At 40.6% G+C, this 16259-nt stretch overlaps 1 protein-coding gene across 1 annotated transcript in view; it reads left to right on the forward strand.

The window, feature by feature from the left end:
- LOC127568024 (WD repeat-containing protein 27-like) overlaps positions 1–16259 on the forward strand; it is a 373338-nt gene that overhangs the window by 56670 nt on the left and 300409 nt on the right. The window contains exon 7 of the mRNA XM_052011271.1: positions 12–133. Within this exon, the coding sequence (XP_051867231.1) occupies positions 12–133 (122 nt within the window). The remainder of the gene's footprint in view (positions 1–11; positions 134–16259) is intronic.

Here is a 16259-nt window from a genome sequence, read left to right on the forward strand (position 1 = left end):
AGAAACTGCAGATATTATTCTGACAGCTGGCACAAATCGTGCTTTGGAAGTGTTTGATCTGAATGTTGGTCGAAGTGTAGTAACTGTTCCAGATGCTCATACAAGACCTGTGCACCAGATCTGCCAGAACAATGTAGGTCATTGCTTGTACAACTTTCTCTCTATTTCAGCAAGATCAAATGCAGAAGCTGCTCACTTGAGTGTTTTAATACCTAGTAACCTGTGATGAGTTTTTTTTGTTTATGGGGCCTGGGCTGGATACTATATCCCCATTTTATATTTTGTGGTTCCAAAGCAGGTCAATTGGGCCTAAAAAATGTTGCTCACAATGTGCATGTATATAATTGGTACAGGTCCAGTGTGTTTATGAGCCTCAAGTCACACTTCAAATTGCTTCTCATTTTAATAATCAAGATGAACTGCTAGTTAGTGCCTGCTTACTACTGTGGCCAGTTTGAAATACTTGACCTTAAGGGACACAGTCCATGCGAGTGACTTCATTCCTGCTATTTGGAACAGGATCAAAGGGCTCTGGGAAGGACATTTGGGGTACTGCTCTATGCACTTGACTGGAAGGATGGGGATTCCATGTATCAAGGGATGCGATGTGCAGCGGTAGTTTGACTGTATTATTTCAGAAGTTTAGACTTTGCTCTATTCATATCAGATTACATTTAATTTATTAGAACCTATGAGCATAAAAAGTAGTTGCAGGAGTTGGCTGTATTGCCCCTCAAGCCTGTTCCACAATGCAATAATATCATGGCTATCGAAATTTGTTGCTAGTTTTTGGAGAGTAGAAGTCTATTGCATAGAAGTGATGAGGTAAACAGTTGTGTTATAATAAATTTAACCAGGTTAGAATATGTTAAAAGTTACATAGAAAATTTGTACAAGATTATACAGTCTATGTGAGGGCACTGGTTATATGGAAGATCTTGTTTGCTAATGATTCTCAAATGGCACTCTTTTTAGTAGGTCAGTGGAGTTTCCATAGCTCAGTTCAGCCATTTAAATTCCACTTCTTCAAACTAGGACCACCAGGATTTTAGGTGAATTGTTGTCTGGGGTCCAAATGCCAGGAATCTCAATTGTGACATATTTGCAGTTTTATCAAAGAGCCAGATGACTGGCTGTAGCTTCCTGTGTCCTTAGGACCTGTATCACTCAGGAAATGGAATAGATAGAAGTGGCTTAATTCCAATATCCAGTATTGAGCATGATGCACTTTGATCTTAAAGAGGCTCCACTAAGCTCCTCCGCTAAAGAGAATCATACTAGTTGATCTTTTGCCCCAGCTGATAAAATGTTTTTGGTTCTTGCTGGAAAGATAACAGTTACTAGAACTACCATCAAGAAACATAGCATGCAGCACCATTATGAGTGCAAGTCTATTGTCAGCATTTTTGCTCGGCACAGCAGAGGGAAATGGTTCATCTAACAGAACAGTATTTACATTAGTTAGTGATACAGAGCTTCATTGTAACTTATTCAATTTTGCTACCAATTGGTACGGATTAATATGGAAATAGATTAGTACAAATAGATATTTGATGGTCAGTGTAGACATGGTGGGCCAAAGGGTCTGCCTCTGTGCTGTATGACTCCATTACTCTTTGAATCTACAACTAAGTGAATCCTTCCATTGTCCCAAGAGTTCCTTCATCAGATATTAGGTGGTTATTTCCCCTCAGCATTGTGTGCAGTATTCCAGCTACCTTAGTATCCAAACCCAATGGCTTTCAGCAGATTTATTTACTATTATTTGCATAATTGGGGCTCTCACATGAGGGAGTCTTATAAGAGACTGGTTGTATCATTTGACATATGAAGCTGACTGATGTGTCAATATATGCCAGAGCATTTTTCCATAAATCATTGTCAGTTTGCTCTAAGACTTTACGTGTTAAAGAAAGTCTTTCTGTTGCATTACAAGGAACCTCAATACTTTCTAAAAGCTCCATGTTCTTAACTTTAAGTAGTTCTGTACATTTTACTTTTTTCATGTGGCATTAACATTACCTGTCAACAAGGCCGATCTCTTGAAATTTAATGTCTAAGAGTTATCAATCTACATAAATTTAATTTACCCACTAATAAATGGTTAAATTGATTGCACGAGGTTAGAAACATAGAAAAACCTACAGCACAATTCAGGCCCTTTGGCCCACAAAGCTGTGTCGAACATGTCCCTACCTTAGAAATTAGTAGGCTTACCCATAGCCCTCTTTTTCACATCTCCATGTACCTATCCAACAGTCTCTTAAAAGACCCTATCGTATCCGCCTCCACCACCGTTGCTGGCAACCCATTTCACACATTCACCACTCTCTGAGTAAAAAAAATTACCCCTGACATCTCCTCTATACCTACTCCCCAGCACCTTAAACCTAGGTCCATTTCAGCCCTGGGGAAAAGCCTCTGACTATCCACCCGATCAATGCCTCTCGTCGCCTCTCATCATCTTATATACCTTTATCAGGTCCCCCTCATCCTCCGTCACTCCAGGGAGAAAAGGCCGAGTTCCCTCAACCTGCTTTCATAAGGCATGCTCCGCATTCCAGGCAGCATCTTTGTAAATCTCCTCTATACCCTTTCTATGGCTTCCACATCCTTCCTGTAGTGAGGCGACCAGAACTGAGCACAGTACTCCAAGTGGGGTCTGACCAGGGTCCTATATAGCTGCAACAATACCTCTCGGCTCCTAAATTCAATTCCCCGATTGATGAAGGACAATACACCATATGCCTTCTTAACCACAGAGTCAACCTGCGCATCCGCTTTGAGTGTCCTATGGACTCGGACCCCAAGATCCCTTTGATCGTCCACACTGCCAAGAGTCCTACCATTAATACTATATTCTGCCATCATATTTGACCTACCAAAATGAACCACTTCACACTTATCTGGGTTGAACTGCATCTGCCACTTCTCAGCCCAACTGTGCATCCTATCTATGTCCTGCTGTAACTTCTGACAGCCCACTATACTATCCACAACACCTCCAACCTTTGTGTCATCCACAAACTTACTAACCCATCCCTCCACTTCCTCATCCAGGTCGTTTCTAAAAATCACAAAGAGTAAGGGTCCCAGAACAGATCCCTGAGGTACACCACTGGTCACTGACCTCCATGCAGAATACGACCTTTCAACAACTTTGTGGAGAAAATTTCTATTACTCAATGATTATTCAAATGTTCCATAAAAAGTACTCATAAAGTAATTTTAAAAGGTGAAATTTACAATTTTTTACAGCAGTTTCTCCAGACATCTGATTTCTGTATAAACATCTTCTGCTATGAAAATAATTTGAAATGAATTGCGACCTATATTGATTTTTTGCCAAAAGCTGATTCAATAATAAAAAGGAGACTCTGCATTTCCAATTTACTATATAATACCTTATTCTCAGAAAATAGGTGGCATTAAAATTTTACTTTTACAGATGCACGGGCATTGTGAGATGCTGTGTATGGTTGGAAAACTATCCAAAATCCAGTAAAATGTGGCAAAGGTGGACAAAAAGCTGGTATTCCATTTAATAAGGCTTTAATGGTTATGGTACCATTCCAGGAAAAGAAAACTCAATATATAATTGGTGACACATTTCAGTAAATTCATGCAATGTTATAAAAGTGAATTGGGCAAGAAATAGTTGCTGAGGTCTGGTTGGTGTGTGTTGTGCTCCAGCTATGACAAAGCTTTAGTCCCTATATCTATGCACATCGGGGAAACTAACACAGGCTTTGGTATCATGATCAGTTCTTGGGTGAAGAGCAACGAGTCCACCAGAACATCAAGGGACTGCTGAGCACAATGAACCAGTCTGCTAAGCTGTGGCTGGTTCCCGATGGCCAAAAAATGGATGAGAGCAGTGCACATAAGAGGGAGCTGGAGAAAATCAGGAGATCTTTATGTTGCCTGGTGAACTCTGCTCTGTCCCTAGAAAAATCTTTGTTGGACCCAACTTTTGGTACGCTTCCATGTAGACCTTTTTTTATAAATTGTCATTAGTCCACTGAAAACATAATTTTAAGGTGATTGGAGGAAGATATAAGGGGGATGTCAGGCGTAAGTTTTTTTTACACAGAGAGTGGTGGGTGCGTGGAACACACTGCCGGTAGAGGTTGTGGGGACAGATACATTAGGGACATTTAAGAGAATCTTAGATAGTCACATGAATGATAGAAAAATGGGGGGCTATGTGGGAGGGAAGGGTTTAGGTAGATCTTAGAGCAGGATAAAATGTCAGCACAACATTGTGGGACGAATGGTCTGTACTGTGCTGTAGTGTTCTATGTTCTATGTTTTATGAAGAAATGGGAATGCCACATACCACAATTGCCCTCTTATTTCTCTCTATGCATTCCACTTGGGCACCGATAACAAGCCTAGGACTCTGATTTTTATACTTAGTATCTGGTGTATAGTTAATCAGCCAGGTTTGAGTGGTAGTGTTGAGCATCTATTTGTTGCAAATGGAATGACTGATGCCTTTACCAAAGGTGCATTTAAGGAAAGAGTTAAAAAACCATATGTGAGAGAGGAATAGAAGGTATATGTTGGTAGGTTAAGATAAAAAGGATGTCTAAACATGGAGATAATCCTATCAGGGCAAATGGCAAATTTCTGACCTGCAAGTTCTATGTAAAATCCTGCCTGATTCAGTGAACTAACAGGCATGCAAGTTGCCCCATGAATTTTCCAGAGAAGTGGTGGGTTGTCAGCTGTTGAAAATTTTCCACTGTTTTAAGGATGAGTTTTACATCTACATGGAAATAAGGTAAACAGTGCCCAATTTATATGGCTCGGTAGAGGTATTCTGAAAGCAGTAGAAGGAAGTAAGTTTGCATTCAGCAAATGCTCCTTTGTACCTCCACTATTCCTCCAACATCAGTGGAACAATCAAAACATTTTGTTGTCAGCATGCTTCAATCAAAGTAACTTTTTTAAATGCATCAATCTTTCTGTGGGTGATTCTCTGAGATAATACTGTAGTTTCATAAATTCATAGACTTATGGCACAGAAGGAGGTGATCCGGCCCATTAAGACTATGCTAGCTCCTTGTAGAGGAATCTGCTCAGTCTCATTTTCCTGTTCTTTCCCCATTGCCAAGCAAATTATTATCTTCCAGATACCTGTCCAAATTCCTCTTTAAGGCACCATCCATATAGGTAGTGACTTCCAGATAACTCATCTCTGCTTAACAAAGATTTTTCCTCAAACCCCTACCCCTTGTATCTTTTGCTGAAAATTTTAGATCTGTGGTTCCTGCTCCTTGATTTATTTGCTAATGAGGATAGCTGCCTTCCACCTACCCCATCAAAACCCACTGTGACCTTGTACACCTCTGTTAAATCTCTTCATCTCTTTTGTTCCAAGGTGTACAACCCAGCTTCTGCAGTGTAATGCTAAAGCTGAAATCTGTCATTCTAGAATCATTCTGATACATATTTTCTGCACCAATTTCAAGAGCTTCATATTCTTCCTAGAGTTAGATGACCTAAATTGGGTGAAATACTCCAGTTATGGCATTGCCATTGTTTTTTTAATGGGTTCAAATAACTTCTCTGAGTTTGGCCACCGTACCTCTATTTATGAAACTCAGGATCTCATATGAACCATTCGTTTAACATGCACTGCCACTTTGAAGGTATATGAATCATATATCCATGCCCTGTGGGATTTCCTTAAAACAATTCTAAAACAATATTTTTCAGCTTAAAGTGTTAACTTTAAAAAAAAGAATTGATTAGAAATTTCTAGTAGGTTTTTTTTCTGAAGCAGCGGGATCTAAAGGTAACATGGTCTTACTTGTTCATTGGCCCTAAAAGAAGTGAAATGATAACTGATTTATCATTGCAGTAGCATGTCCAAAATGTACCCATTTTAATAAAGATCCTTACATTTGTATGATCTAATTATTTCTTCAAGGGTTGTTGAAGGCAGATGCCCAAAGAGTTTAGAAACTTTTAGTGTTTTGCATTTAAGAAGAGCAGATGTGCCCCTGCTGGTTTCACAAGGGACTGCAGCCAACCCTTCAACGTCTCCTCAGGAACTTGACACAAGACCTTAGCTCAGAGTGAACGTGGTAAGGCTCCGATAGGTGACCTGGTTGCTCATCACTGAATTCATTCTAATGAGGACTATGGTCAAGCTTCAGTCTGTAGGCCTCTCCATTGTGGCATGTTAATGCTGCAGTGCAGCTTGAATAGTGCCCAGTTTGGGGCACTAAGGAGTTTGGGTCCCAATGTCTGTTTATCATCAGGTTTCAGTAACTCCTTTTATTCTCTTCCCTCTCCACCACTAAAGTGTTTCATTAACACATGTGCAGTACTGCTCTTTTGGCACTAGAGATGGCTCATGTGCTTTGTTACTGCTTTATTGTATAGTGACTATTTGCAGCAGGGAAAAGGAAAGTTTTGTGCATTTCCAGTTATGTGAACTCTTTTATGAGTGAAGAAGGATTACAGCCTAAAACGTACATTAGAATATAAGAAGTAGGAGCAGGAGTAGGCCATTTGGCCCTTAGAGCCTGCTTCACCATTCATCAAGATCGTGGCTGAACTACCTTAACACCCATTTCCACATCGTCTCCTTGATTCCCATAATATCCAGAAATCTATCTCTGTCTGTCTTGAATGAACTCAATAACAGCCTTCAGAAGAGGAGAGAAGATTCCAAAGTTTCACCACCTTTTGAGTGAAGAAAATTGCCTCATCTCAGCCCTAAATGGTTTTCCTCTCATTCTGAGACTGTGACTCTTAGTTCTAGATCCCTCAGGCTGTGGAAACATTCTCTCTGCATTTAGCTAGACGAGTCATGTAAAATATAAATTTCCTCTTCCTAAACTCTAGAGAATAAAGGGATGATCTACTCAATATCTCCTCATACAGTAAACCTGCTATCCATGAAACCACTCTAGTGATTCTTTTCTTTAATCTCTCAATGACAAGAATACCCTTTTTAGAGTAGGCAAAAGGGGGACAAAACTGCACACAATACTCTGGGTGTAGTCTCACCAAGATCCTTTATAATTGTAGGAATACATCTTAATGCTTGTGCTCAAATCCTTTTGTAGTAAAGGCCAACATACCACTTACTTTCCTAATTGCTTGTTGTGCCTTATGTTGGCTTTCAGTAACTTGTGTAGGTGGACACTTAGATCCCTTTGAACTTCAACAGTTCTCAATCTCCCACCATTTCAAAAAAATATTCTGCCATTTTGTTTTGTGCACCAAAGTGAGTAATTTTCCATTTTTACACATTATATTGCATCTACCATGTTTTTACCTATTCATTCAGCTTGTTTGCATCCCCTTAAAAGCCACTTTACATCCTCCTCTCTATTCACCATCCCATCTAATAATCAGAAAGCCTGGAAATATGCCATTTGGTCCCCTCAGCCAAATGTTAAATTGTTGTTATAGATCGCGCCCAAGCACCAGTCCCTGTGATACGTCACAGTCTGCTAATCTGAGAAGAATCTGTTTATTTCTTTGCTTTCTGTCCAATAACCACATACTCTAACCTTCTTGACAAACTGCCTATGTGTGAATGTTGAAAATCTGTTCAGTAGTTCCCTCCTTTCCTAAATAATGCTATCACATTTCTTTCCCTTCAATCCACAGGAGAAATTCCATAATCTGTAGAATTTTGGAAGATGATAACCAGAGTATCTACTGTCTTTAAAGCAACTATCATCACCAGGTCCTTGGGATATATCAAGTTTTGGATTCTCACTCACTTCTCTAGTGCTATTTTTTTGACACTACTTGTTTACTTAAGTTCCTCATTTTTGCTAGACCTTTGGTTCTCTAATATTTCTGGCAGTCTTTTGTGACCTCCGTGAAGTAGTTGTTTAATTCCTTTGCCATTTCCTAATTCCCCTTTTAAATTTTCCTTTTTCTATCTGAGGGACCTTTATTTGCCTTCACATTATCTTCCTTTTTACATATCTATAGAAGTTCTTAAAGCCTATTTTGATGTCTTTTGCTATTTTATTCTCATATTCTATCTTGCCTTTCCTTACCAATTTCGAAAGTAAATTCATTGCTAATTCTGTTTGTAAGTTGCATGTTATTTATTTTTAAATATATTAAGATGCAAAATATTAGGCTTCCATAATTGTCTGTCACATGCCTGTCAACTCCCTTCAATTCCAAACACTTTCACGAGGGATAATTTACAGCCAACATGTCTTTGGGATGAGGGATGTTGGATCTGAAGATGATATTGTGTAGAAGGTTCTTCAGAAATCAAGAATGAGGCGCAAATCTTATGGTTACAGCCGTTTTATTAGATGTTCATCAAGGTACAGTAGCAGCAAAGAACAGGAAGCAAGTAACAAGAAATGAGAGGTAACGAGAGAAAGTCCTTGTGTTCCCCCTTTATACTGCAAACTAGGTTAAGCTGCTTAGATGAGGATAAGGACACTCTGAAACAACAAGGACAATCTTGATTTGTGCTGCCATGATATCTCAGGCTCACAGACAAAGAAACTACAGAAGTACAGAACCAACTATACGACAAATTACTGAAAATCTACTGAAAATCTACAGACAAACAGGTGATTAAAACATATAAGCAAGCATAAATAAAGTTAAACTACAAGAAAAATAACAGTTTAAATAGCAATTTAGACCCCAATCCAACAGGGAGGAAAACAAAGCAACCCACACAGTTATAGAGATGACATGCAAACTCCACACAGGCAGCCCTGGAGGTCAGGATGGAACACAGGTCACTGGAGCTGTGAGGCAGAAGCACTATCTGCTCCACTTCTGTGTCACCCAACTCCATTTAGGCCTGGTGCTCTACTGGGGAGTTTGTGAAGCTGCTGATAAAGCAGGCTGCAGATTCTGGAGCTACTAGATTTAGTTAGTCGCCTATTCTGAATCACCTGCACTTTGCCAGAATGACAGCTGAGCTGAAACTATTAGATGCAGAGCACTTGGGTTAGAGAGGGAGAAAACTTGGCCCTGAGTGCAGACTGTTAACCTTGCTGAAAGTGTGTGCCAGAGATTGTTGATTCAGTCTGTGTTTGGGCCTGATTATTCACATGAACAAACTTACTTTCGACTTACCGCCTTGGACTTTGACAAAGTATATAAAGGTGTACTACAATAAAAGGCAAAGTTGGTCAAGCAGTAAACCAAGGCTGCAAAGAAACAAAGGACTGCAGATGCTGGAATCTAAATGAAAAACACGATGATGCTGGAAGAACTCAGCAGGCCAGGCAGCATCTGTGGAGAAAAGCAGGTGGTCAACGTTTTGGATCAGGACCCTTCTTCAGGACTGAGTCCTGATTGAGTTCCTCCAGTATCATAGTGTTTTTAATCAAGATTGCAGGTTTACTAATGCCAACTGACAGTTTCAGTTCCAGAACCTTCAGGGTAGCATGACAAGAAGCAATATGGCCAGAACCAACTCTCCATATTACATTGAACTGATTTAGTAATGGTAATCAAATGCTGGCTTCAATATGGAAAGAAATAGAACATAGAAAAACTGCACAATTCAGGCCCTAAGCTGTGTAAAATGACTGCCACAAATCCTGTTTTATTTTAGTTTAGTTTCTTTAAGATTTGGACCATTTATATAACTGTTTTGTTTCCCTTTCCAAATATCAATCTACACCTACTTAAGTGGGCATGTTGAAAAATGTTGGTATTTCCTGCTGAAAGATGATTTCATGGCCCATAAATTGTGCCGATATTCTTTCAGAAAATTACAGAGGTTCAAAGACTTGAGAGACAGCAGTTTCTTCAGGTTAAAATGTTTGCACATTTCAGACATTAAGCACGAGCTACATTAGGAAGATAAATGCTGGAGCTCGTCTTTTATCCTTTTGCATTTGGAATAAAATCTAACGGAATAAAATAATCTCAGGAGATGGCCAACATCAGGATTGCATCTTGCTTGTATTTTGCATCTATTATTGCATTAGTATCTGTTCCTTAGACTTTGGGGTTTTCCCATTTTTGGTTTGCGATTAATGAAAATGCCCATTTGGGTCTCCTGCAAAGAATCATGAAATTAGCCAAAAAGATGATTAAAACTGCATTAGAATGGCTTACATGCAGAAACGTTCACATATGGGGTCTGTGTAGTTCCTGACTGGACCACGCTCAGCCAAACGCAGCTTTTGATAGTTTCTTGTGTGCCAATCAAATAAGGCTGTCAGTCCTTAAAAGGCACACTGTCCATGACAGCCAGATAACAATAAATACACTTTAGCTGGTATGGAAGAGAATGTCGACAAGGTCAAAGGAGGGAGCCTCACATTGAACCTTATCTTGGGCCCAACACATTGATGCATCATGAAGAAGGCACGCCAGCAGCTCTACTTCATTAGGAGTTTGAGGAGATTTGGTATGTCACCAAAGACTCGCAAATTTCTACAGGTGTATGGTGGAGAGCATTCTGACTGGTTGCATCACTGCCTGATATGGAGGCTCCAATGTGCAGGATCAAAAGAGACAGCAGAGGGTTGTAGACTCAGCCAGCTCCATCATGGGCACAACCCTCCCCACCATCGAGGACATCTTCAACAGGCGGTGCCTCAAGAAGGCAGCATCCATCATTAATGACCCTCACCATCTGGGAATGCCCTTTTCATGTTACTACCATTGGGGAGGAGGTACAGGAGCCTGAAGACCCACACTCAACATTTTAGGAACAGCTTCTTCCCCTCCGCCATCAGATTTCTGAACAGTCCATGAACCCGTGAACACTACCTTGATATTCCTCTTTTGCACTATTTATTTATTTTTGTAACTTATAGTTATTTTTATGTCTTGTACTATACTGCTGCTGCAAAACAACAAATTTCATGACATACGTCAGTGATAATAGTTCTGATTCTCTAGATTGAGGGAAGGAGACCTGGACTTTCTTCCCAGTCAGGAGAGAGGCCCTATGCAATGGGGAACTTTGGAGAGAGGTTCAAGAGATTTATGACTGACGTAAAAAGAGTCCGGCAGGAGTTGGCTGCAGTCGTCTCCTCCAGGTGTGAGAATGCCTACACAATTGAGCTATGCAGAAGTAAATGTCATATCCACACAAAAAATGCCAAGGTGAGCTGCCGACCACTGCAAACATTTCAGTAATTAGGTCAGTGATTTATTTATTGATGGACCTTCAAAACAACATATGAGGGATTATTAAGTATCCCCAGGGCCCTCCCACCTCATAATTGGTGTAATTTGTTGTTGGTGGTCATGAGAACATGGAGTGGGTCATTAGGTTTCTATGATTTTGCAGCCACCCGCACCACCCCCCCCACCCCCAATGAGAAGCATCTCTCTGTCAAGGGGATCCACAAATCCTATGAAGACGATACCTGCTTCCTCCTCTACTCAGCTGGATATGATATCTCCTGGTAACAGGGGATGCTGAGCGTGATATCTCCTGGTAGCTGCCTCTTTCTCCAGCTTCTTTTGCTCCTTCTGGTCTTCAGGCTGTGTCTCATGGCCTGTAGTATCTGGATCTTCTTTCTACTCTTCCTCTAGCACTGGCTGCTGTCTTCAGTTGGCTAGGTTATGCAGCATGCAGCACACCATAATTAAATCACTACACACTATACTGTATGATGTGTACTGCAAGCCAGGACGAATGGCTTGTTCACAACAGTTCTGGCTTTTCCACAACATGGCTCTCTTTCTATTGCTGCTTAGCTGCTGTGATCGGGCTGCAAATTAATGTGAAGAGCCAGGGGATAAGAAGATAGTGACAATGATGTTGTTTAAGTAGCAGTTAGTCTATTTCCTCCAAGATCCATCCCTCTGGTTGGTACTGGCTGCTGAAAATGGACTCGCTGAGGATTAAGGAGTCAGGTGTGTTTCATGAAAACTGGAATGACCATGAGGAGATTCTGTTGATAATCTATGACCAGCTGAACTGTAAGGAAAAGGAAAACTTCTTAGTTGATGAGAAAGACTGGGCATCCTTCTGGGAACACGAGTGCAGTCTTTGGTTGCTTGCTGTGGTCACTTGGAAAAATCCTGCAGCAAGGAAGATGGGAGTCAAGATGACCCTGATCTCTGTGGAGAGAGTAATCCAGGTAAAGAATATTGGCTAAAGTATTGGCTATTGTCTCAGCCTCTACCACCATCCCTGGAAGTGCGTTCCAGGCACCTCCCACTCTCTGTAAAAGCAAAACCTACCTCTGACATCTCCCCTAAACTTTCCTCCACCCACCTTAAGTGGATGTCCTCAGTATTGACTTGAAACATTTCTCTCTGCCCAAGGTACTTTCTAATTAGTTGAACATTTTCTATTCTTATTTCAGGCTTCCAAGATCTGTGATATTTTTCTTTTGTCTTTTATAAGATTTTGCTGTCTCCAAATTGACTGGCTCATTCCCTACATTACAGGAATGGCAACTCTTATAATATTTGCTTTGGGTGTCCTGAGATTCTGCAGGCACTGTCTAAGTGCAAGTCTTTTTTTCTTTAATAAAGTTGAAAATACCCACCAATACGAAATTCTGAGGGTTTGAAACTACTTTGTTGGTGAATAATTAAGTTTTTGAGAAATCTATGACGAACTCCAGTTTATTCTCCAGGTTAATCTCTCCCAAATTTTACCTATTTCTTTTGGATGTATACATCACATTACCCCAGCAATAAAGAAAATCACATGCAGATTTATATAGGACAAAGAGGGCAGATATATCACTGTGAAGCCAATGGCTAAGTACTTACATGGAAACTTTAAAAAGAAATGCGCATGCTGCTGCAAAACGAGGACCACTTTGGATGCATTTCAAATAATCATACCCCCTTTTCTATTGGCCTTGGGCCAGGGTGGTGGTATCTAATTAATATTCTGTAGTATGTAAGAAATGACAGAATTTGACTTTAAAAATTGAGTATTGACTTTAAAAAAAAATCAAGTTGAATTAATTAACTGGGAATTTTGTCTGGACCAATTCCCAAATTTTTATAGTTTGTATTCAGCAACAACATGCCAGGAGTTAGAATACCCAAATGGTCTTCTTCAGGTTCAGACATAACTGCAATTACTGTGACCACAGATGCCTCCAGCAGATCAGAATCAAAAGTCTCAAAAGCCTCTGTGACCGTGTCCCAGTAGCTTTAACGTTCTTTCCGCCGAATTCCCCATGCATGTTACCCATGTCTGTTGGCTCGCATTTATATAGCTGTGTTAGTGATTTCCTCTTGGGCAATTGGCGCACAGTAGGTGATTGAGTTCCTGGAAAGGTTACATCTATTTGTGCTATAAATGTTTCATGCTGTGGTTGAAAGATGGAATTCAGAGAACCACCAAATATGAAGTAAAGAAGGTTAACTAGATGATTAGTAAGGGATCTAGAATCAAAGTTGGTAAATGGAATTTGCATGGTCTAATTGATTTGTTAGGACAAGCTTGATGGGTTGAATAATTTACTCCTTTGTCTTTGTTTCATTAGTCTTTGCCAAGTTATAGAAGACCATAAGTGAATTAACAAAGGTTTAGTTGCAATTTTCAGAAAACTTGATGGAGAAATAACTGCTGGAGCATTGCTTCCATAAACCCTGCTGCACTGTTCAATATTAGAGCTGATCTTCTGTGTTGTCTGCTGTCATACCTGTACCCCATGTCGTTTGATTCCCTTAGTTTCTGAAAATCAATTGATATCAGATACTTAACCAACAACATTTACAGCCCCCTCTGTTCCAAGATCTGTCTTTATCCATCATTATTCTTCAGCTACTATACACCTACCTTCTGAGGTGCCCTGCCCAAATCTCCAGCTTAGTTCAGGATGTACTTGCTAGAGGTATCTGCCCACTATGCTGCAGCTGCTGAAGGAAGAGGAAGAATAGGGAAGGTGGTGATGCTGGTCATCTCCCTGGGCATACTATCAGTCCTCCATTGATTCAAGGTCATGGCATCCCAGTCCACTTGTGTTAAGGCTTTGCCCACAGTTGAACTGGGGATGATAAATGGCAAATTACCATTGGATTACACAAGTGCCTGGTGATGTCCATCTCCAGCAAAGAATAGTCCAACATTTCCACTTGTCATTTAACTGCTTGGCCATTGCTTGGCACCTTGCCGTTCAAAATCTTGGGGGTTACAATGCACAAGCAACTGATATGGACCAGGCTCTTAAATGCTATTGCTGCAAAAGCACGTTAGAGATTGTGCGTGCTGCAGCGAGGAATTCAACTTGTACATTTGCAAAAGCTTTCCATTACTTACAGGATGTGTAATCTATGAATACGTGTTCAGTATTAGAGCTGATCTTCTGTCTTGTCTGCTTTATTGTTTGAACATATATTGTTGAAATATATGTCCACTTGCAGGGATGTGTAGCTCCAAGTGCACTAAAAGGTTTGACTACATTGAAGACAAAGCAGATTCATTTCCATCTCCACCATCCATCCTGAGCATTCAAAACAGGTCATCATCAATTCAGTGTGATTGGAGAGTGAGCTATCTATAAAAGGAACAGAAACAAAATGTCTCAAATCTAATGTCCAGGATATGGACAACAGTCCCTTGTTTTCACCTGCAAAGTGGCATAATGTCGTAACAGCACTGTGGTAGTTTGTTTGTCACAAGTACTACAACAAGTCAGGAACATGGCTTCTTGTCAACTGCAAGGATAATTAATGATCATCATATTACATTTTCATTTTCTTTTTCACAAAAAAAAAGGAAAGCCAACATGGCTATTCTTTGCTAGTAAGTGGCTTAAGAATCTTGATCTTTAAGGCATAACCCTATGGACAATGCATATTTGTTTAAATGTAATGGTATTACAGTCTTGGAGATGATGTGAGCATCTTAGACATGGATGCTCAGATCACCCAAAATTAATCATAAATCAAACATTCAATAAGAAGCCTGCATGTCTTTATCAATGTGTGCATATATTGGGAATGGAATTCACAGTCCTGTTCTGCTCTCCCATAGCACACTAACTAAATGGACTGACAAAATTGATTCTAAGACCCTGCTTACAACTCTGGTAACTGCAGGGCCTTGTAAGGGGCAGAATCTTCTCAGCGGAGGAATCCTAGAGATAGTCCAGTGATGGTCCTTGATTGTACATACTGAGGTGGTGCTTGGAGGAAGGGATGAGTGGTTTATTATTGTCACATGTACCGAGGTGCCGTGAAAAACTTGTCTTGCATACCATCCATAAGATCAATTCATTACAACAGTGGATTGAGGTAGCACAAGGTAAAACAATAGCAGAATATAGAATAAAGTATTACAGTACAGATAAAGTGCAGTACGGGTAAACAGTAGGGTAGAAGGTCACAATGACGTAGATTATGAGGTCAAGAGTCCATCTTATCGTACAAGGGAAACGTTCACTAGTCTTATAACAGAGGGATAGAAGCTGTCCTTGAGCCTGGTAGTATATGCTTTCAGGCTGCTGTATCTTCTCCCCGATGGGAGGGGGGAGAAGAGAGAATGTCGGGGGTCGGTGGGGTCTTTAATTATGCTGGCTGCTTTACCAAGGCAGCGAGAAGTGTAGACAAAGAGTCAATGAGGGGTGGATGGTTTCCATGATGTGCTGAGCCGTGTCCACAACTCTCTGCAGTTTCTTGTGGTCATGGGCAGAGCAGTTGCCATACTAAGTCATGATGTATCCAGATAGGATGCTTTCTATGATGCATCGATAAAAATTGGTGAGTGTCTCAAGGGGCATGCCAGATTTGTTTAGCCCCTGACGAAGTAGAGGCGCTGGTGAGCTTTCTTGGCTGTGGCGTCAATGTGGTTAGACCAGGACAGGCTATTGGTGATGTTCACTCCTAGAAACTTGAAACACTCAACCCTCTCAACCTCAGCACTGTTGATGTAAGCATAAGCATGTGCACCACCCCCTTTCCTGAAGTCAATGAGCAGCTCTTTTGTTTTGCTGACATTGAAGGAAAGGTTGTTGTCACTAAGCTCTCTCTCTCCTTCCTGTACTCCAACTCATTGTTATTTGAAATAAGGCCTACTACAGTGGAATCATCTGCAAACTTGTAGATGGAGTTAGAGCAGAATCTGGCCATGCAGCCGTGAGTGTAAAGGGAGTAGAGGCGGAGGCTGAGGATGCAGCTTTGTGGGGTGCCAGTATTGAGAATAATCATGGCGGAGGTGTTACTGCCTTTTCTTACTGATTGCGGTCTGTTGGTCAGGAAGTCAAGGATTCAGTTGCAAAGGGAGATGTTGAGTCCCAGGTTTAGGAGTTTGGAGATGCCTTTCTTCATCTCAATTCTTCATCTTCAGCAATTCTGTGAAGGAA

This window comes from Pristis pectinata, chromosome 3 (genome assembly GCF_009764475.1).
Source record: "Pristis pectinata isolate sPriPec2 chromosome 3, sPriPec2.1.pri, whole genome shotgun sequence".
Taxonomy (NCBI): Eukaryota; Metazoa; Chordata; class Chondrichthyes; order Rhinopristiformes; family Pristidae; genus Pristis; species Pristis pectinata.